We start from the raw sequence: 20,817 nt of genomic DNA, 5'->3' as shown, positions 1-20,817 counted from the left end.
GTGATCAAAATATTGGCAAATGACATCTGCACCCCAGGCCTGTTTGCAGAATGTTATGGGCTAATCAGTCGTAGTAGGACTCCAAGGTTCTTCTGCGTGGTACTGTGAAATCCACACCTGTGGTATTTCCCTGCGTCCACGCAGCTGACTCGGATCTTTCTTGAAAGCTTTTCCTAATTAGGGACTCCAGCCCCGCCCATCTACTCCTAATAAAGCCAGGCAGCGGGGCTTGGAGCCTTAATTCCTTTTGTCCGCGAAAGCAGCAACAACTCGGTGTTCTCTCCTAAAACAACTATTGGTTTGACTCAAGGACTCCAGTTTGACTACTCTAACAGACAGCAATTCCAACTTGTGTTCTGGGACCTTTGTTTATCCTATTTAGGCTAGTGGGAGGACAGACCCACTCCCTCCCTCTAAAAAAATAAATAAAAAAAATGCCGTGTCCTCTGAGGCGCAGACGTTTTTGCCTTTGGCAATGGGCAGTAACTTACCTTCTTTTTCTTCTGTTCCCCTCGCTCAGAAAGCAGGAGGGAAGAAGATTTTTACCAGCCTACCACCCCTTCCAGACCCAGGAACTGGTAGAGCTTGTGGCAACAAACTGCCACTGTGGCTTTGTGCCAATAACTTTGTTTTGGGTTGCAGCCACGCCTCTCAGCTGTCTCTGTTTTTTTAAGGACAGCTTGCTCTCACTGCCCGTGCTTTCCCTGCCCCATTTACCCCAGCAGGCAGTGGACGCTGCAACGATCCCTGCCATGCTTTTGCCCCCCTCAGGGGAGGGGAGGCTCAAGGCAGCCACGCCACCTGTGTGAGTGATGGCTAGCCAAGGCTTTGCCTCCACGCCCATGGCATATAACGCCTTGGAGGGGCCTTTGAGTTGCAACAATTCCTGCCATGCTTTTGCCCCCCTCAGGGGAGGGGAGGCTCTAGGCAGCCACGCCACCTGTGTGAGTGATGGCTAGCCAAGGCTTTGCCTCCACGCCCATGGCATAAAACGCCTTGGAGGGGCCTTTGGGTTGCAACAATTCCTGCCATGCTTTTGCCCCCCTCAGGGGAGGGGAGGCTCAAGGCAGCCACGCCACCTATGTGAGTGATGGCTAGCCAAGGCTTTGCCTCCACGCCCATGGCATATAACGCCTTGGAGGGGCCTTCGGGTTGCAACAATTCCTGCCATGCTTTTGCCCCCCTCAGGGGAGGGGAGGCTCAAGGTAGCCACGCCACCTGTGTGAGTGATGGCTGCCAAGGCTTTGGGTCTAAGCCCATGGAATATAACTCCTTGGAGGGGCCTTCGGGCTACTATCCTCCCTCTGCGTCATGCTGCCTGGGAGCTTCAGTGACGGCTCAGACTGTAAGTACTGTGTCTTTTGGGCCCCATCTCCACTTGGCCCATGCCTCAACAGGTAGGTTGCTACTCTTTTGCATAGGCAAACTGCACCCTCCTTTCCTTTTCAAGGATTTGTAGTCCCTTCTTTTGGTTTTCAGGAGTTTATTAAAACTTTTTCCTAAGCTCATTCTGGTGCTTCCTTCAGCTGCAACCAGTCAATGAGTCTGATGTAGATTCTGACTCCTATGAGTAGCAGATTTCTCCTACTCTTGAGGAGGATTTTTCCATCCCAGCTTCCTTAGGGGATGTGTTACCTAATTTTTCCTCCTTGATTGCTTAGAGGATCTGCTTTTCTCAGTTGAGCAACAGCAGAAACAAGCTCCAAGTACAGTTCTCCCAGCACTTCCATATTCGCTTAAGCTTGGAGAAAAACAAAGGGCAACTCCTGTATCTGTGTCTGGAATTTCTAAGTTTGTAAATGCACTTTACTGCATACGCACCTCTTCAGCAGAGTGGTTAGTTAAGCCTACTAAACTGAACTTTATTGTGGTCAAAGTTGTTTAATCCACTGTGATAAGAAGATCCACCCCACTGCTAGCCTACTCACTTGCATGATTCATTACCATGCTTGTATGGCAGCCTATCAGGTGCTCTTGTGGCATAGCTCAGCACCTTATTTGGATCTTCTTCCCCTACAACATCAACAGATCCCAAGGGCTTTCTGTCAGTAGTATCTCACCTTAGCTTCTCATCACAACGCTACGGCTAAGCACAGCACCGATACAGTACTAAAGGTGTTTGCTGCTGTTGCAGCAGCCATCCACCAGCATGTGTATATCCTCTACCCTCTCCAAAGAAGGCAGAGCAATGGCAGGATAACTGCCCATGGCAGAACATAGCTTGCTTCTAAGTTTGGCTTTTTACCACAATCTAGCCTAGATTGTGGTGGCCAGCCCCTCAGCTTAATTATCCAGGGGTGACAACAAACTAAAGGGAAGAAGTAGATCAGGGCCAATCGTTTTTTCGCATCCATTTTCTCTTCTTTCATAGCCTCCAACCCTTCAGCTCCAGTTTTTGGAGCTCCACCTCATCATTTTTAGATGCATGGCATTAGATCTCTTCTCACTCATGGGTGTTGGAGATTACAGAGCATGTTTATGCAATTGAATTTTTCAAACTGTCCCCAGTAGGGACTCTACGGGCCACTCCTCCTCCTGTGTTCTAGCAGGAGGTACTTACTTTGTTTCAAAAGGAGCAGTAGCTTCTTTACATCTTTCTATGTTTCCTTCTTTTTCCTTTTCCCCAGCTGTTTTTTGGCTTCCAATAAAGGCAGTGGGCTTTGGCCAGGTTTGGACCTTACAGGATTTTATGCATATATTGCATATTGCAAATTTCAGGTATTGTCATTACCAACCATCCTCCCTCTGTTATCCAGCAAGACATGGGTCAGGCTTTTTCATTTCAAGTTCTTCATTCTGGTATCTCCACAGCTCCACAGGTGTTACTAAGGAGATGGCTGTATGCCGGTTCATCCCTGGGTGCACGGGGTAGTAGTTTACCCCTATATTTCTGGCTGGTTGCTGGTGCACAGTCCTGTGAGTATCTACAGAGGAACATTCACTTTACTCTGTCTTTATAGCAGACGCTTGGTCTTTTTATCAACAAGGTAAAATCTCTTCTTCAGCCTATCCAAACAACCAATTCATGGGCCTGTATTGGACTCTTGGCATGCAAGGGCCTACTTGCTAGCAGACAGGTTTCTGAATCTGCATTCATTAGCTCTTTGAGTCTGGCGGACGCCATACATCCATGCCAAGGATGTCCAGTGCTTTTTGGGACACATGGCATTCACCACAGCTGCCACTCCTTTCTCCTGTTTGCACCTTCGGCCTCTCCAGAATTGGTTTCTTCGGGCACTTCATCCCATGCAGGATGAGCCCAATGAATGTGTCATTGTCCCTCTAGCCATCCACAGGTCTCTCAACTAGTGGACTCATCGCTCCAATCTCTGTGTGGGCGATGTTAGCAACCGACACTTCCCTCTCAGTGTGGTGAGCTCACCTCAAGGGTCACACCATCCATGGTCCTTAGGCGGCCATAGAGGGCATGGAGCACATCAACTATTTGGAGTTACTCACAGTAGAAATGGCACTGCACCTTATCTCTCATTTGCTCATGGACAGTATTGTCCACCTTACTACCACCACCACGATTGTGATTTGCTTGCCCTCATCATCAGAATCTGGGACTGGTATACCATAACCATCAGTGCCATTCATCAAGAACTCTCTTGCTGGCTCCCTCAGTCAGACAGTTTATACTGACCACTAATGGTCCCTTCCTCCTTCCCAGGCATGGGAACTCTTTGTCAGATGGCACACTCCCCTTCTGGACTTGTTTGCCTCTCCCGCCAACATGAAGTGCCAATTCTTTGGAGCACGTCTTGCCTCCACCAGACAGGCTGTTGGGAGATGCCTTCCTCCTGGATTGGACATCCACCCTCCTGTACATCTTTCCACTATTGCCAGTGCTGTCCAGCGTGGTCTCTCGTCTTCAAGCAGAGCAGGTAGATTGCATTCTCATCACACCATGGTGGCCCCGCCAGCCATGGTTTGTCATTCTGTTCCAACTTGCAGGCAGCTGTTCCATTCAGTTGCCACTCAGGCCAGACTTGCTGGCTATGGGCAACAGCCCAGTCCCGTACTCCCAGGTCACTCAGTTCCGGTTGACGGCGTGGCAGCTCCAGCCTCAGCCCTCTCTCAACCAGTAAAGGGCATTTTGGATGTTGCCCTGAGACCTGCCACTAAACATTGTTACATTTGTAAGTGGTGTCATTTTTGCATTTTTTCACAAAAGCAAGGGGTTCAGCCTCTGTCTGCTTCCACTTCCCTCCTCCTGGATTTTTTGATCTCTCTGTCAGATTCAGGACTCTCATTATCATTCTTGAAGGTCAATCTGGCAAATATAGATTCGTTTAGAAGCGAGCATTCTCTTCCCTCTCCTTTATCCGATCCTCTTGTAAAGAGATTTCTGCTTTACAAATTTCTGGCCCCAAGTAGGCCTGTGCCCCTCTCTTGGAGGTTGGAGATTGTTCTTTCCGCCTTTATGAAACCACCATTTGCGCCAATGGCCACTTCTGACATGTTCCATCTATCATGGAAAACAGCATTTTTAGTGCCTATTACTTTTGCTCGTCGCGCTAGCGAGCTTATGGCTCTTGAGTCGATAGTCCTTACGTGAAATTTCATAAGGATAACGTCATGCTGGGCACAGACATTCCCTTCTTACCTAAGGCAGCATCATAGTTTCATATGTCTCAGGACATTGCCCTTCCAACCTTATTTCCAAATCCTTCTACTCCCCTGGAGCAGTCTTTGCACCTTCTTGATGTGTGGAGGGCTCTTGCTTTTTATGTCCACCGCATAGCTCCATTACGGAGCTCACTATGACTTTTTGTTAAGTACCGTAGGGATACTGTGGGCCTTCCTGTTTCTACCCAGAGGTGGCGGCCTGGATAGTTGCAGCTATCCGGCTAGCTTGTGAAATGGCAGGACTGGACTTACCTGTTCAGATCCATGCTCATTCCACTAGAGCATTGGCAGCCTCCATGGTTTTTTTTTGCACAGTGTGCCTCTGCATGATATCTGTCGGGTGGCCATATGGTCAACACCGCATACTTTTGTCTCCCATTATAAATTGGATTTAGCTGCCAAGAAGGAGACGGCTTTTGGGAGAGCAGTACTTTTTTCTGCACTAGCATGACACCCACCATCCGTGGGACTGCTCGCTAGTCTACCACAGGTGTGGATTTCACAGTACCACGCAGAAGAAAGTAAGGTTGCTTACCTGTAATCATGTTTCTTCTAGTGGTAACTGTGAAATTCACACAACCCGCCCATCCTCCCCACATTCTGTCATGCCTTTTATCTCCGACTGTCTTTCGCGGTACGGAATTAAGGCTCCAAGCCCCGCTGCCTGGCTTTATTAGGAGTAGATGGGCGGGGCTGGAGTCCCTAATTAGGAAAAGCTTTCAAGAAAGATCCGAGTCAGCTGCGTGGACGCAGGGAAATACCACAGGTGTGAATTTCACAGTTACCACTAGAAGAAACATGATTACAGGTAAGCAACCTTACTTTCTCAAGAGTGTAGGGAGCCATGCAGATAGCTCAATTTTGCTGTGGTGTTTTTAGTTTCTAGTTTTGCTGGTGGTATCAGCACATAGCTCCAATAAGAGAAAGTCATAGGTTGCTGATTAAATACGTGTACCTGATTAAAACATTATTAGCGAAGGGTATATCAGCAACCTTTTAGTGAGTTCAGTTCTGATGTCATAGTAAGGGTAAAGGTTTCCCCTGACATTAAGTCTAGTTGAATCCGACTCTGGGAGGTGGTGATAATCTTCATTTCTAAGCCGAAGACCCGGCATTGTCCATAGACATTTCCAAGGTCATGTGGCCAGCATGACTGCATGGAGCGCTGTTACCTTCCCATTAGAGTAGTACCTATTGATCTACTCACATTTGCATGTTTTCAAACTGCTAGGTTGGCAGAAACTGGGCCTAACAGCGGGAGCTTACCCCATCCTGTGGATTTGAACTGCCGACCTTTCGGTCAGCAAGTTCAGCAACTCAGTGATGTAACCCGCTATGCCACCAGGGGGACCTTTTGATTGCATACCAACCAGAATTATTGTTTGAATCCATTTTCATTTGTACTGTGTACATATAATTCCTTCAGTAAAACATCTGCATCACAATAGAAATTAAAGCTTGACCAAAGAAGACAGGCAATCATCTTAAACACTTCTTATTACAAAATATTTCAAGACTTTAATAGAGGGGAGGGGTAATTCATGGCCTACATCAGGGGTCCTCAAACTAAGGCCCGGGGGCCGGATGCGGCCCTCCAAGGTCATTTACCTGGCCCTCGCTCAGGGTCAACCTAAGTATGAAACTACTTGAATGCACACAATAACAACAACAATCATATCTCATCAGCCAAAAGTAGGCCCACATTTTCCATTGAAATACTAATATGTTTATATTTGTTAAAATTGTTCTTAATTTTAATTATTGTATTGTTTTAAAATGTTTTTGCACTATAAATAAGATATGTGCAGTGTGCATAGTAATTCATTCATGTTTTTTTCGAATTATAATCCGGCCCACCAACAGTTTCAGGGACTGTGACCTGGCCCTCTGTTTAAAAAGTTTGTGGACCCCTGGCCTACATGAACCCTCTTCATCAATGTCTCCTCCATATAACACTGAATTTTGATGGGAGGAAAAAACACCACATTTTGCAATATATATATATATATGGAGTGCAGGACACCACAACAACAAAATTTACTAGTTTTCAGAGTTCTTATCCACCCTTCTCTTCAAAGGAGGACATGAGAACTTTTTTCTGTTGAGATGGCTAAATTGAAAGTGCACATCTTCCTCTCTTATGAAGGTGATGTACACAAAACACCAATGCCTATTTATAACATTAATATTCTGGATGTTCAAAGTGAGGTTTATATTGTTAATTATCTAAAAGTAAAGGTTTCCCCTTGACATTAAGTGTAGATGAGTCCAACTTTGGGGTAGTGGTGCTCATCTCCATTTCTAAGCCGAAGAGCTGGCATTGTCCATAGACACCTCCTAGGTCATGTGGCCAGCATGACTTCATGGAGCACCGTTACTTTCCTGCCAGAGTGGTATCTATTGTTCTACTCACATTTGCATGTTTTCGAACTCTGCTCCCTGGATTCAAGCCGGCAACCTTTCAGTCAGCAAGTTCAGCAGCTCAGCAGTTTAACCCGCTGTGCCACTGCCCCCCCCCCATTTAATTATCTAATTATTGCCAAATAATCCTAAAATACCAGCAAGGAGGTGCAACCATTTCTTCTATATTACTTGATTTATACCCCACAACTCCCCCTAATCTGTCACTCAAGACATCTTACATAACAAAAAGAATTACCAGTAAAGAAAAGATGTAGCTAGACATATACCAAAATGATTATAATAGTGCTAACCTTTTTCTAAAATTAAAACCACTTAAAACATTGACTTAAAAGGATGAATTAGCACTACATGCGTTAAAAATCCTTTGTCTTGTAAAGTTACCAGATGCCTGTTGGACTAAAAAGATCTTTAGGTACCAATTTATTATTTATTTATTTGGGGTTCTTCTACCCCGCCCTTCTCACTCCGAAGGGGACTCAGGGCGGCTTACAGAGGCAAAGGCACAATTCGATGCCTGCATCATAAAACAATCATACACAAAATTACATCAATTCGCAATTAATAACAGTTCATGCATTATAACCATAAAATCAATAAAACCTATACAAACCCAATTTCTCCTCTTACATGGTTAGCGTTCGCTAACTCATAGATCTAGTTTTATGTTCCACTTCATCAATCCTGTTGGTCTTACTTGCTGATTGTCTAATTTAATTGCCAGAGTGCCCAAAGGCCTGGTCCCATAACCACGTCTTCACCCTCCTCCTAAAGGCGAGGAGGGAAGATGATGCCCTGATTTCCCCCGGGAGTGAGTTCCACAGGTGAGGGGCCACCACTGAGAAAGCCCTACTCCTCGTCCCCACCAGCCTCACTTGTGACAGTGCAAAGAGAGCAAAGAGGAAGCCAGTTTAGCCTCTTAAATTTATCTCTTAAATATTTTACGATATTATTTACATATTTATCATGTATAAGTTGGATTTCTGTATTGTTTTTATTGTTCTTTACCATTAATTTGTTTGTTTTTATTTTAGCATATGATTGTGTTAAAAGGACAGCTAGCCAAACAGAATGCTGAAGCTGCTAATACTATCAACGAACTAAAACTGAACATAGACTCTGAAAAAAAGAACTCATCCAAGCTAGAAGAAGAGAAACTAGAAATTATCAAAGAGCAAGAAAGCCAGAGAGAGAAATTGAATCAATGTACATTTGCACTTAATGATTTGCATATGACTAAGCAGCAACTAGAAACTAAAATAAAAGAGTTAAAAGAGCAGCTGAAAGCATCACAGCAATATAGGTCCCAAAATAAACAGGAAATGGTTGAATTAAAGAAAAATCTGCTTCAAAGAGAAGAAGAAATTTCTTCACTCAAAAGGGAATTAGCCAAGATCAGCCATGAATCGTCTCACAGTTATCAAGATAATTCAGTCAAAGAAAGTGAAATAGAAATTTCCAAGTTGAATGAGCAAATTTCAGAAAGTAAACTAAGAACCACAGACTTAGAAAAATCTATTTTGGATCTTCAGATGGAAAAAGAAAAGCTTCATATAGCATGTGAAGAGCTTAAGCAACAGTTGCAAATATCTAGTAGCGAGAAAAACAAGATTGCCTTTGAAAAGGATACCATGCTGGAGGCTTTGAAAACAGAAAAAGGTCGATTAGAAAATGAACTAAACCAGACTGAAAGCCAGTTATTGGAACAGGCTCATAAATATGAGCAAACCATTGAAGAGTTGTCAAATGCACGCAACATGGACACCACTGCATTACAGCTTGACCATGAACGCTTAGTTAAGCTCAATCAAGAGAGAGACTTTGAGATCACAGAACTTAAGAGGAACATTGAGCAGATGGAAGTTGATCATGAGGAAACTAAAGAGATGTTGACAAGTAGCTTAGCCGGTCAGAAACAACTGACAGAGCTCATCAAAGAGAAAGAGGTTTTTGTTGAAAAGTTTAAAAGAAGAGCCTATGAATTGGAGCAGCAACATGAAGATTATGCTAAGGATTCCAAAAGACTTGAACTTTTAAAGCAAAGTTTAGAAGAAAAAGAGAAAATCCTTTCAGCCATGAAAGAAGAGAACAATCATTTGAAAGAAGAAATTGAACGTCTGAAAGATCAACAAAATAGGTCCACTCCTTTGGCAGAGCCAAAAACCCTGGATATCATCACTGAATTAGAAGCAGAAATAACTCAGTTAACTATATTTAAAAATAATCTTGAAGAAGAAGGGAAAAGGAGCAAAAGGATGCTTGAGGATCAAAATCAAAAAATGGCCCAGCTTCAGCAATCCTTGCAGGAATATAAAAAGGAGATAGAGCAGAACAGATTTCAGCAGGAACAAATGAACCTTACACACAAACAAGTGTGTTTGGAAAAGGATGAGGAAATTAAAAGCCTGCAGAGGACAATAGAACAATTGCACAATCAGAGAAAGGTCATTCAGCCAGATCCTGCTGATCTCTTCCAAGCAACCAAAGTGCAAACACTTAATGGCGAAAATGGGAATGAGAAACATGATTTATCTAAAGCTGAGATTGAAAAACTGGTCAAAGGCATCAAGGAGAGAGAAATGGAAATCAAACTTCTGAATGAACAGAATGTCTCTCTAAGTAAACAAATAGATCAGTTATCCAAAGATGAAGTTGGCAAACTTACACAGATCATTCAAGAGAAAAACTTAGAGATCCAAGCTCTCCATGCCAGGGTCTCCTCTCCACCGTATAGGCAGGATGTTCTTTACCTCCAACAGCAATTGCAAGCCTATGCCATGGAAAGAGAGCAAGTGCTGGCCGTTCTCAGTGAGAAGACCAGGGAGAACAGTCAATTGAAGACAGATTATCACAAGATGATGGATATCGTAGCAGCTAAGGAAGCAGCCCTAAAGAAGCTGCAAGAAGAAAACCAAAAGCTAGCCAGTGAATTTGAAAGTAGCAGTCAAGACATGTCCCGAGAAACTATTAAAAACTTGTCCCGTATTATTAGAGAAAAAGACATTGAGATTGATGCTTTAAGTCAGAAGTGCCAAACTTTATTGACTGTCCTTCAGACATCCAGCGCCGGCGCAGGCAGTGACTTAGGAGGAATCAATAGCAATCAGTTTGAAGAGCTTTTGCAGGAGCGTGATAAGCTGAAACAGCAAGTTAAGAAAATGGAAGAGTGGAAGAAGCAAGTAATGACCACTGTCCAGAATATGCAACATGAGTCTGCTCATCTCCAAGTAGAACTACAGAGCCTTCAGGCACAGATTTCAACTGACAGTGAGAATAATTCTCAGTTGCAAATCAAATATAATGGTTTAATCCAGGGCTATGAGCAGAATGAGCAAAAGTTGAAAACATTCAGTCAGGAATTAGTACATGTTCAACATAGTATAGGAGAGCTTAATAATACCAAGGATATAATTTTGGGTAAGCTTGATATAGTAACACCACCTCTGCCAGAAAACTCTCCCGCAAGTGGACAGCCACAAAACATTCCTAGTAGAGCAGTTTCTCAGGTGCTTCCCAGTGAGACCAAACTACTCTGTGAAGAACTGGAACGCATGGCAAAAACATTGGAGGAAAAAGATGCAACAATCCAGACTCTGCAGGAAAATAATCAGAGGTTGTCCGATTCTGTGGCTGCATCATCAGAAATGGGACGGAAGTGTCAAGTAGAATCTGACCTGGAAATGAAACAGCTCAGGGAGAGGTGTGATGTTTTGCAGAAATCACTCAGGGAAAAAGATCTGTTAATAAAATCAAAAAGTGATCAGTTAGCTTCTCTAAATGAAAACCTTAGTAATAAAGAGAGTGAAAATGAGCTGCTGAAACAAGGTGTAACTAACCTAAAAGAGAGGACTTTTGTTTTGGAAATGGATCTCTGTAAATTGAAAGAGGAAAATGATAGAATAGTGATGAGATGCCAGGAAAAAGAAACAGAATTTCGAGCACTGCAAGAGACCAACATGCAGTTTTCCATGATGTTGAGAGAGAAGGAATTTGAATCACAATCCATGAAGGAGAAAGCTCTCACATTTGAAAAAATGTTGAAAGAGAGAGAACAGGTGTGTGATGAATTAAATTCTTATTTTGTACTAGCCATCCCCTGCCACGCGTTACTATGGCCCAGTCTGTGTGTGTGTGTGTGTGTGTATGTATATGTGTGGTTTTGCGCATGTATTGTAATGTATTTTTTAATTTTTTTGGTTTTAAAGTCTCTTCCACTATGTTTTTCAGTGTTTTTATGAGTGGTGGTCACTCATTGGCCTGATAGTGTATTGTGTCCAAATTTGGTATCAACTCGCCCAGTGGTTTTTGAGTTATATTAATCCCACAAATGAACATTACATTTTTATTTATATAGATTATATAGATTGATGTGGGTCCCCAGATGTTTTGGCCTTCCAAGTCCCAGAAATTTTAACAGCTGGTAAACTGGGTGAGATTTCTGGGAGTTGTTGGCCAAAACACCTGGGGACCCACAGGTTGAGAACCATTGGGGTAAAGGATATGTCTTATATCTTACAATACATGTTACTGGAGCATATGTAGAATTCTGGGAAAAGCTACAATAGAAAAGAGCTTCCACATTCAGACCCCAGCAAGCTAATATTTTTTATACTGACAAGCAGAGGTGTCAACTTATGGCCCTCCAGATGTTTGGGTCTCCACCTCCCAGAAGCCCTAGCCAGCTTGTTCAAAGACATTTGAGGAACTGATGTCCAAAACACCTGGAGGGCCACAAATGTGACACCATCAAAGGCTTATTTATGAGAAAAAGGAGTGGAACTATTCTGGTGTGTGTGTGTGTGTGTGTGTGTGTGTGTGTGTGTATGTGTGTGTGTGTGTGTGTGTGTTTTTAGCTGTGTTTGTGCTGTGTTTTTCTCCATGCAATGTGTCCAATATGACTTAGATAATATATGGCAACTATATGGCCATTCAGTGCTTATTTTTATAGTAACAGAAGGTCAACCTTTAAAATGCCTAAGATCTCTTTATTTCTGTTAGCAAAAGGGAAATGCAGGGGAGCTAAACCAACTGCTGAATGAAGCAAAGTCTATGCAAGAAAAAGCTGTTGCTTTTCAGCATGAGAGGGATCAAGTCATGTTGGCACTCAAGCAGAAACAAATGGAGACTACTGCCCTGCAGAATGAGGTATGGGGTGGCAATGGTTAAACAGAGGGTTGGACTGGGTGGCCGTTATGGTCTCTTCCAACTCTATGATTCTATGAAACAAAAGAGTGGGAGGTGAATAGAAAAACTGAAGGAATGTATCCCCAATATCATGCAGATGCAGCATTTACGTGATAAGGAGCAACGCCTTAATCAAGAACTAGAGAGGTTACGCAACCACCTTTTGGAAAGGGAAGACACCTCCACACGTGAAGCTTTAGCTGCAGAAGATCGGGAGTCGAAACTCCGAAAGAAAGTTCAGATTTTGGAGGAAAAGCTGCAGTCTTCATCAACTGCAGTAGAAAATGCTAGGTAATACTTTGTTTCTTTTACTCCTGAATGTCTTGTCAGCAGCTAGTTGAGGTTATTTTACAGAAGTTCAGTAGCACTCATCCAAAAATCCCGTGTGTATTTGGTTCTCTTTCTTGACTCCTTTCAGAAAGTAATGCATTTATCAGTGGAAAATGTCTCTATGCAATACAGACATCACTGAATACTAATGTTCAGCCTTTGCAGGCTTTTAACCACAACTTGGGCACATTTCTCATTTCTATTTAATGTTGAAGGTACATACTTTCTGCCATGGTGCTTCTTCTGTTGCTACCACATAATGGCAGATTTAATAGGGATATGAAAATAAGCATAAACAAGTGCAGAGGTTTTTGTGATAGAAAAAAGGGACTGATGGAGGATATGATAAACTTTCAAAAGACTATGCTTGGTCTGGGAAACTGGATAAAAAATCTTCCTTTCCCATAATAGAACATTTTTTTTGTCATGTCAAGAGTGACTTGAGAAACTGCAAGTCGCTTCTGGCGTGAGAGAATTGGACATCTGCAAGGACGTTGCCCAGGGGACGCCCAGATGTTTTGATGTTTTTCTCATCCTTGTGGAATGCTTTTCTCATGTCCCCACATGAAGAGCTGGAACTGACAGAGGGAGCTCATCCGCACTCTCTCCGGATTCAAACCTACAACCTGTCGGTTTTCAGCCCTGCCGGCACAGGGGTTTAACCCACTATGCCACCGGAGGCTCCATACTAGAACATGTGATGATACAATGTTGATTAGTAGATTATTGCAGGAAAATAAACCCCATATCTGTGGAGGATACATCCCCGAACTTTCCATGGAAACAGGAAATTGTGGATAATAGTGAAACCTATTGAAATGAGTGGCTTCTAGTAACCATAGAGTCACTCTGGAGAACTTTATCTTCGACAATACCTTAAATGTTATCTTCTCTAAGAATTTGCTAGACCCCCCCCCCCCCAAGAGCAACTCTGTGGTACTATCTGCCAGAATCATGCCATAAAATCAAGTGGAGGACCTCGAAATATATATATTGTCTGATGTAGATAAGTAAAACCTAACTGAGTCATATTGTACTGCTTCATACAGGGCCACAGGATTGGTGATGACCACTAGTAAGCTAAAGGGTAAAGGTTTCCCCTTGGCATTAAGTCTAGTCATGTCCAACTCTTGGGGGTGGTGCTCATCTACATTTTTATGCTGAAGAGCTGGTGTTGTCCTTAGACGCCTCTAAGGTCATGTGGTCGGCATGACTGCAAGTTCAGCAGTTCAGCGATTTAACCAGGTGCACCACCAGAGGCTGTAGTAACCTAGTGTTTTTTTTTTTCAAATTTATAAAGAAGAGTGGTAGTTACTACATGTCATAGATTATTGGGACTTCCATTTTACTGTGGCAGTAAACATTTGAATTCTAGTTGCTCAGGAGCAATATTGTAAAAGGGCTATTATCTCCTTGGCCACGATGGGTCATTCTTGGAGACAAGATACTGGATTCGATTGACATCTTAGAAAGTGCAGGACATATTAGCGAGTGCAGGTTTTAACTTTTTTCCACCCTTGCCTTATGACCACAATGCCATGTGGCTTCATTGAGATTCCAGGAAGAGGCATGAGGATAGACCTCCATCTCCAGCAGTGCAGCTAGAATTGCCATTTCCACACTGTGTACCAGTTTGCTTAGTGGCTGATAAGCTGACAAGACAAACATATGGTAAAGACTCTCCTGAACATTCACCACAGGAAAGCCGGCACATGTATGCCGTCATATGGAGAAATGCATGCTGTTTTTAGATCTAAGCTTGATATCTTATAATATGGTCATCGACTCATCCTGACTTAGTTTAAGCATTGCATTTCTGCTAAGTAAGGTCATTTTCATGTGTCCTCCGCCTACCCTCCTTTTTATTTACGTCTCTGTGGAAAGCAAATGCCTCTTTATATAAATAGAGTCGTTTCCTGAATAGAATAGATTGTTTTTCTAACAGCTGTCTTTACTTCTGTGCCAGGACGTTGATTAGTCTTTTTTAATAGTGCAGAGGGGATCGCTTCAACTATTATTCCTGGAAAAACTGTCTATAGCAGCTGTTTTTATTTTTATAAGTTGATTGAACGATTGCCAGATGCCTAGAATTCAAAAGTCAGGGTTTTTTTTTCTAAAAATATCCTGATTGTGTGTGTGCGTGCGTATATATTATTTTATTATATTTTGCTTGTAGCCATCAAGCAAGTATGCAGGTGGAATCCTTGCAAGAGCAATTGGATCTCGTAACTAGGCACAGGGATGAAACTGTGCTTCAGCTAACAATTTCGCAGGACCAAGTGAAACAATATGCAATGTCCCTGGCCAATCTGCAGATGGTGCTAGAGCAGTTTCAGCGAGGTAGGTTAACTCACCAGGTGTGATGTGAAAATTGCCATAAATACTTTGTGAGTGTATGTTTTAAAAAGAGCTACAATTTTGTAACTATCTTTAAAATGAGCAATTCCTTTAAAATCTTACATTCCCTAACATTTGGAAACATTAAAAGGATGGTGGGAGCTGATTATTAGATATGCTAAATGGGCCTATTTTTTTCTTCAGAAGAGAAAGCCATGTATTCGGCAGAGTTACAAAAACATCAAAGGCAGACTGCAGAATGGAAGAAAAAAGCAGAACAGCAGGAAGAGAAAGTCATTTCATTGCAGGTAGGATAATATGGTGGCAGAATGCAATCTGTTTTGATTTCAATTAGTAAGGCAAATAAGGACAGCAATGGCAGAAAGAGCCAAAAAATGGAAATTAATTAGAAGGTCCATAAAAAGATAAGATCATCTTAAAGGCAAGTCAAGGTTTTGGGACAGGAATAGAACATACCTGATCTTGCCTAGATTTTTTTTCCAGAAATGACTCATAGGAGCTTCCTGTAAAAAGTTTGGGGCATGTAGACCAGATGAATAAAACAACATTTATTTTAAACTAAAATTTGCTGTATCAGTAGATATGCCGCTATGACAAATAAGTGCTATAATGACCTGTTTCATTTTAACAGGAAAAGTTAGAAGAAGCTAATGAAGCATTGGATTCTGCATCAAGGTTAACAGAACAGCTGGATCTCAAAGAAGAGCAAATTGAGGAGCTTAAAAAACAAGGTAACAAGATTCTTTGAAGTTTTTGCACAAAGTAGTCTGTCATGAATACCTCTATAAATGCAGGAAATCTGTTAGAACCTATTTTTCATTCTGCAGTGAATGTCGTAAAGTGTGTCCCTCACTCCCCAGTCCCAAATTCTTGCATCAACATTTCTGTTTTAAGTTCTATTCAAGGAATCTGCCTCACCCTGATTCACTCTTGTCAGTATGCCTCCTTTCTCTGATCAGACAATTGGGAACAGCATATTCTTTAAGTTCAACATAGAAGATATCTAGTATTATGTGTTGTCGAAGGCTTTCATGGCTGGAATAACTGGGTTGCTGTGAGTTTTCCGGGCTGCATGGCCATGTTCCAAAAGCATTCTCTCCTGAAGTTTCATCCACATGTCTGGAAGGCATCCTCAGAGGTTGAAGAGTCTGTTGGAAACTAGGCAACTGAGGTTTATATATCTGTGGAATGTCCAGGGTGGGAGAAAGAACTCTTTGTCTGCTTGAGGCAGGAATGTTGCAATTGGCCACCTTGATTAGCATTGAATGGCCTTGCAGCTTCAGAGCCTGGCTGCTTCCTGCCTGGGGGAATCCTTTGTTGGGAGGTCTTAGCTAGCCCTGATTGATTCTAATCTGGAATTCCCCTGCTTTTTTAGTGTTGCTCTTTATTTACTGTTCTGATTCTAAAGTTTTTAAATACTGGTAGCCAGATTTTGTTCATTTTTGTTGTTTCTTTCTTTCTGTTGAAATCGCCCACATGCTTGTTATTTCAATGGCTCGTATTATCTTTGAGATTAAGTGAGAGAGCAGAGTTGTAGTTTAAGCATTTACAGACTCAGTCTACTTTCTCAGATGCATGGGGTGAACTGGTGCCTAGAAGCGGACTGTTATAATCAGACTGTATTAATAGCCATAATATGTGAGAGTTGTGGATATAGTGATGAGGTGACAAATTAAGTTTTAACAACAGATCATTGAGGGACAATGGCAGGATAAAAGGCGTTTCCTAAGGCCCGAGTGGGTGGACGACTACCTGAATGGTGGAGGGAGATTTGACATGTGGTGTGATTCTGACTGGTAACCAGAAAGGAGATTTATAAACTGTCCAAGAGCACCCTCATGAGGTTGAGGACTTAACTGTTATTGTATTACATGTAGTGTGCATCTCTAGTGAATGTGAGTGGCTTTCTCCATCGCTTCATGATAATTCATGAAACTTCTCTTTGGTCACAAAAACCAGATGGTTTGAGCATCCTTTAAGAAATTGTATACTTAGACTAGATTTTGGTCATTTCTGAAAGAAGTTGGGATCAATGCTTGCAAGCATTTTTATGTCAACCAGCAAACTTATCTTCTGCTTCTTCAAGGGACTGATTGTAACAAAAATACAAGAAGGCTGTTTAGCGATGGTGCTCTTTAGCTGATTTAAAGATCATCCATTGCCTGAACCCAAAATTCTAGTCATGCAAGAGCTCTATCTCACTCTCCTTTCTACTGCTGCCCTCCATGCCTACTAATGGTGTGTGGGAAGGTGCTCAAAGAGTTATTGAGGAAGGGAGGGAATTGAAGGAGTAACTTGCTCAAATTGAGTGCCTTTTCATTTGCAGAGGGTCTGTTTTGTACCTAACAATGTATTTTTGAAGTTGGGAGTGTCTATCCTAATGCTTAAATTCCTGTTTTAAGTTGATCATTTAACTAAAGGAAATTGTTCTCAAAAGAGAAAAGGCTGTTGCCAGAACAGGAAGACTGAATGAAGCCTTTCTGTCCTATAGGACAGAAAATGCAGATTGTGGGAAGTAAATTGTTCTCTCTTTATTCTTGTTTTATAATATGTGTGCCTTAGAGAGGAGACCGAGGAGCTGTAGCAAGTTGGCTGATTTTTTTTTTCTTGTAGGGACCTACCCTACAACTAGTATGCTATCTCAGTTAATATCCTGTCTTAAACTTTTTCCTGTAGTGACCTGTTTTCATCTGAGATTTTGGGTATATAAGGATATAAAATAGGTAGGAAAAAATAATAAATCAGCATTTGCAAGGCTTACTAAATAGACTGATTTTCCTTTAGATGAAGTTCAGATTACAGCAGTCCCTGCCAAAGCATTTTCTGCAGAGCCTGCTGTAATCTGCACATTCTTCCTAACAGATTTGTGTAAATGGTTGGAGTTAAGAAACTTTTTACTGTTGCCAAAATTCTTATGACCCAAACATTGAGCTAAAGGAACCTCATTTGAGGTCGGGACCCACAGTTTAAGAAGAAGCGATCTAGAGGATCAGTGGCTGAGAGATACTGTTCTAGATTCAGAAATCTTCCATTTAAACAAAGATGTATCACTCTTACATTTTTTTTGTACAGCAACAGGCATGGAAATCACATTAAGGTGCTCCTCCCAAACTCCATATCCTATAAGGAGTAAACAAAATTGTTGATTGCTGTTATCTGGTTTCTGAAAAACATGAATCAAATAGTCCACACAAATGCAAATATTGGTGAAAAAATAATGTCCAAAAGGCACAAAATTAGGAAAACTGCTTGTAAAACTTGGAAAGATATATACCAATAGAAATGTGCACAAAAAGTCATATAGATTTTCTTGTAGCTTCCCCCCCCCCCCCCCAAATAACAATTTATACAGAATCCGCATCTAGTGGACATAAAATAGAAAAAAAATAGAGATCAGAACTGGCATTGATCCCTAGTCTATATATTACATAGTGTGTTTACTGGAAAACTTGCCAATTTTGGGGGGTTTGATTAAACACTCCAAAGTGTTGAGGAAATACGTTTGAAATGTATTTTAACATGCCTTTTGGCCAGACAGCTGAAAGGCTTGCCAGGAGAAACATTGGTTTAATAAAAGATAATAGCTCTTGTTGTATGAGAGAACCTGAAACCAAACATGTAGGGACTAGCCTCCTTACTTCTAAACTGTTTTGAGAATAATGATCTCTTGACATTTTAGTAAAGTATAATTAAGGTTCTTTCTGTAAGAATTTTATTTATCATATAGATGCGTCTTGAGTCTCATAGATATTTCATAGAGAAAGTTTGTCAGCAGCATAAGCAAGCTAAGCATACTTAACCTCTATGAAAACCTGGTTCTTCAAATCTGTTATTGATGCTTCCATTTTACTGAGAGTTGTTTCTTTGGACTGACATAATCAGACACTGGAATTGCAAAAGAAATATGGTTCTGCTAGTCCTTGGCTGTGTATATTTATGCCCCCTGGTCTTCCTAATATTTCTGAATAACAGGCAACAACCTACTGATAACACAGCTCGAGTGTGATTGGGAATTTGTTCACTTATGAGGAATTCCCCTCACAATATCTTCTAACATTTGAGTTCATACAGATGCTGCATTAGGATAGATGATGTGCTTAATCTAAATCTTGCTTTGTCCCTGGTGCCTTAGAACTCACAGCATCCAAAATACAATTTTTAAAGCTTTTATTCCACTCATCATCCATGTGAAAGGGTTTCAAGAGAAAAGTGAGCAAGCAAGCCTTCTGCATTTAGGCTCAGCATTATTGGCCCATTGTCTACTTTGTGCTTAAAAGGGGAGTGTGGGTCTTGATGTTTGTTTAGACCATTTAATCATGCTCCCTATTTAGCAAAAGCAACTCAAGGCAGCTCAGTAAATCAAAATTAATACAAACTATAAAAAGTCTCGAAGGAGCCATCCTGTGTTTGAGTTGTCCTAAGCAAAAGAAGATAAAAATGCAATCTTTTCCAGCAGTGGCTTCTGTACGCCCTTGATCATCAGATGGGAAAATAATGATTGGGGTCAGTGAGACATATGGGGATTTGGCCACAGAGAAAAGGCCACAGTAGGTCAGCATTGATTGCACAAGAAGTTGCAATGTTTATGGATTCATTGTATAAACACTGCCTTACATTCCAGCTGTGTGTTGCAGTTTTTACTTTCATAGGATAATATTGCGGAAAGTATATGCAACCTGTAGCCAATGTGCTACATTCTCACACCTTTTGGATAGTCTTGATGAATGTGGCAGAGACAATTCGTTTTCATTTTTATAGTATGTTATAAACAAACAAAATCCTGGGGTTTGCAGATTGGTTAAAAAACATGTAAGTCATAAGGAAATTTTTTTTTCATGATGTTGTCACTTACTAGCAAAGGTAGAATTTGTTGGTGCCATGCCTTACTGTGCTAGAGGGAAAATGTGTATGTGTGCCTTCAAGTCGCTTATTGCTTTATGGTGGCCTCAGGAATTTCATAGCGTTTTCTTGAACAAGGAATATTTATAGGCAGTTTTGCTAGTTCCTTCTTCTGAAATATAGTGTAAAGCACCTGCATTCATAGGTGATCTCCCATCCAAGTATTAACCAGGACCGATCCTGTTTAACTTCCAAGATCAGATAGAATCTAGAGCAGTGGTTCTCAACCTATGGGTCCCCAGATGTTTTGGTCTTCAACTCCCAGAAATCCTAACAGCTGGTAAATTGACTGGGATTTCTGGGAGTTGTAGGCCAAAACATCTGGGGACCCACAGGTTGAGAACCACTGCAGAGAATTTGGGGTATTTAGGCCAGGAAGCAAATAGAATAGCACAGTAAAGCTGCTTCTGTGTGCTAAATTTTGATGCATCTCCAGACAAGGATGTAAATCATGGCACATTCCACTGGAATCAGGGACATATCCCTTCCTTGTGATCTGGCCATCTGTTTTGTGTATTGCCATATGGAATTGGTCTAGAATTAACCATTGCTGGGAGTAGCAGTTAAACTAAAGGGGATGTTGCAGCAAGCAATATGTTAAATCATAAATAGTTTTTAAAAGCCAAAGTCTTACTTTGTTTTAAGCCAAAGTTTTCCACACTTAACTGGGAAGTGAGATAACTTATTTTTACGATTCTATGCCTTTGAATCCTTGTCCAAACAAAAATGATTAAGAATTTGGTTCATTGTTAGAATAAACCTTTCTCTTAATAACATCAAATCTCTATTGGATTAAAATTCAAAACTACATAAAAGGCCTTGGTTAATAATCTCATAAATTATGCTATCCAGTACTGCTCAGGGCAGATAACTAGAAACTTAATAGCCTGTCCGCAGCATTTCTGTTATTTGACATCATTGTGTCGCACTGTAGTATCAATGAGAAGTGGAACACTAGGCACGTTCCTACAGATAAGGATTAAAGGTCAAGTC

The 20,817-nt window shown here is 41.6% G+C and overlaps 1 protein-coding gene across 1 annotated transcript in view; it reads left to right on the top strand.

Moving 5' to 3' along the window:
• Positions 1–20,817, top strand: part of TRIP11 (thyroid hormone receptor interactor 11) — a 54,238-nt gene that overhangs the window by 18,911 nt on the left and 14,510 nt on the right. The window contains exons 10-15 of the mRNA XM_060756614.2: positions 8,088–11,108; positions 12,052–12,198; positions 12,335–12,528; positions 14,744–14,907; positions 15,109–15,212; positions 15,557–15,656. Of these exons, the coding sequence (XP_060612597.2) occupies positions 8,088–11,108; positions 12,052–12,198; positions 12,335–12,528; positions 14,744–14,907; positions 15,109–15,212; positions 15,557–15,656 (3,730 nt within the window). The remainder of the gene's footprint in view (positions 1–8,087; positions 11,109–12,051; positions 12,199–12,334; positions 12,529–14,743; positions 14,908–15,108; positions 15,213–15,556; positions 15,657–20,817) is intronic.

This window comes from Anolis sagrei, chromosome 1 (genome assembly GCF_037176765.1).
Source record: "Anolis sagrei isolate rAnoSag1 chromosome 1, rAnoSag1.mat, whole genome shotgun sequence".
NCBI lineage: Eukaryota > Metazoa > Chordata > Lepidosauria > Squamata > Dactyloidae > Anolis > Anolis sagrei.
The sequence above is the reverse complement of the archived record's forward strand: the minus strand, read 5'-3'. Positions and strand labels throughout refer to the sequence as shown.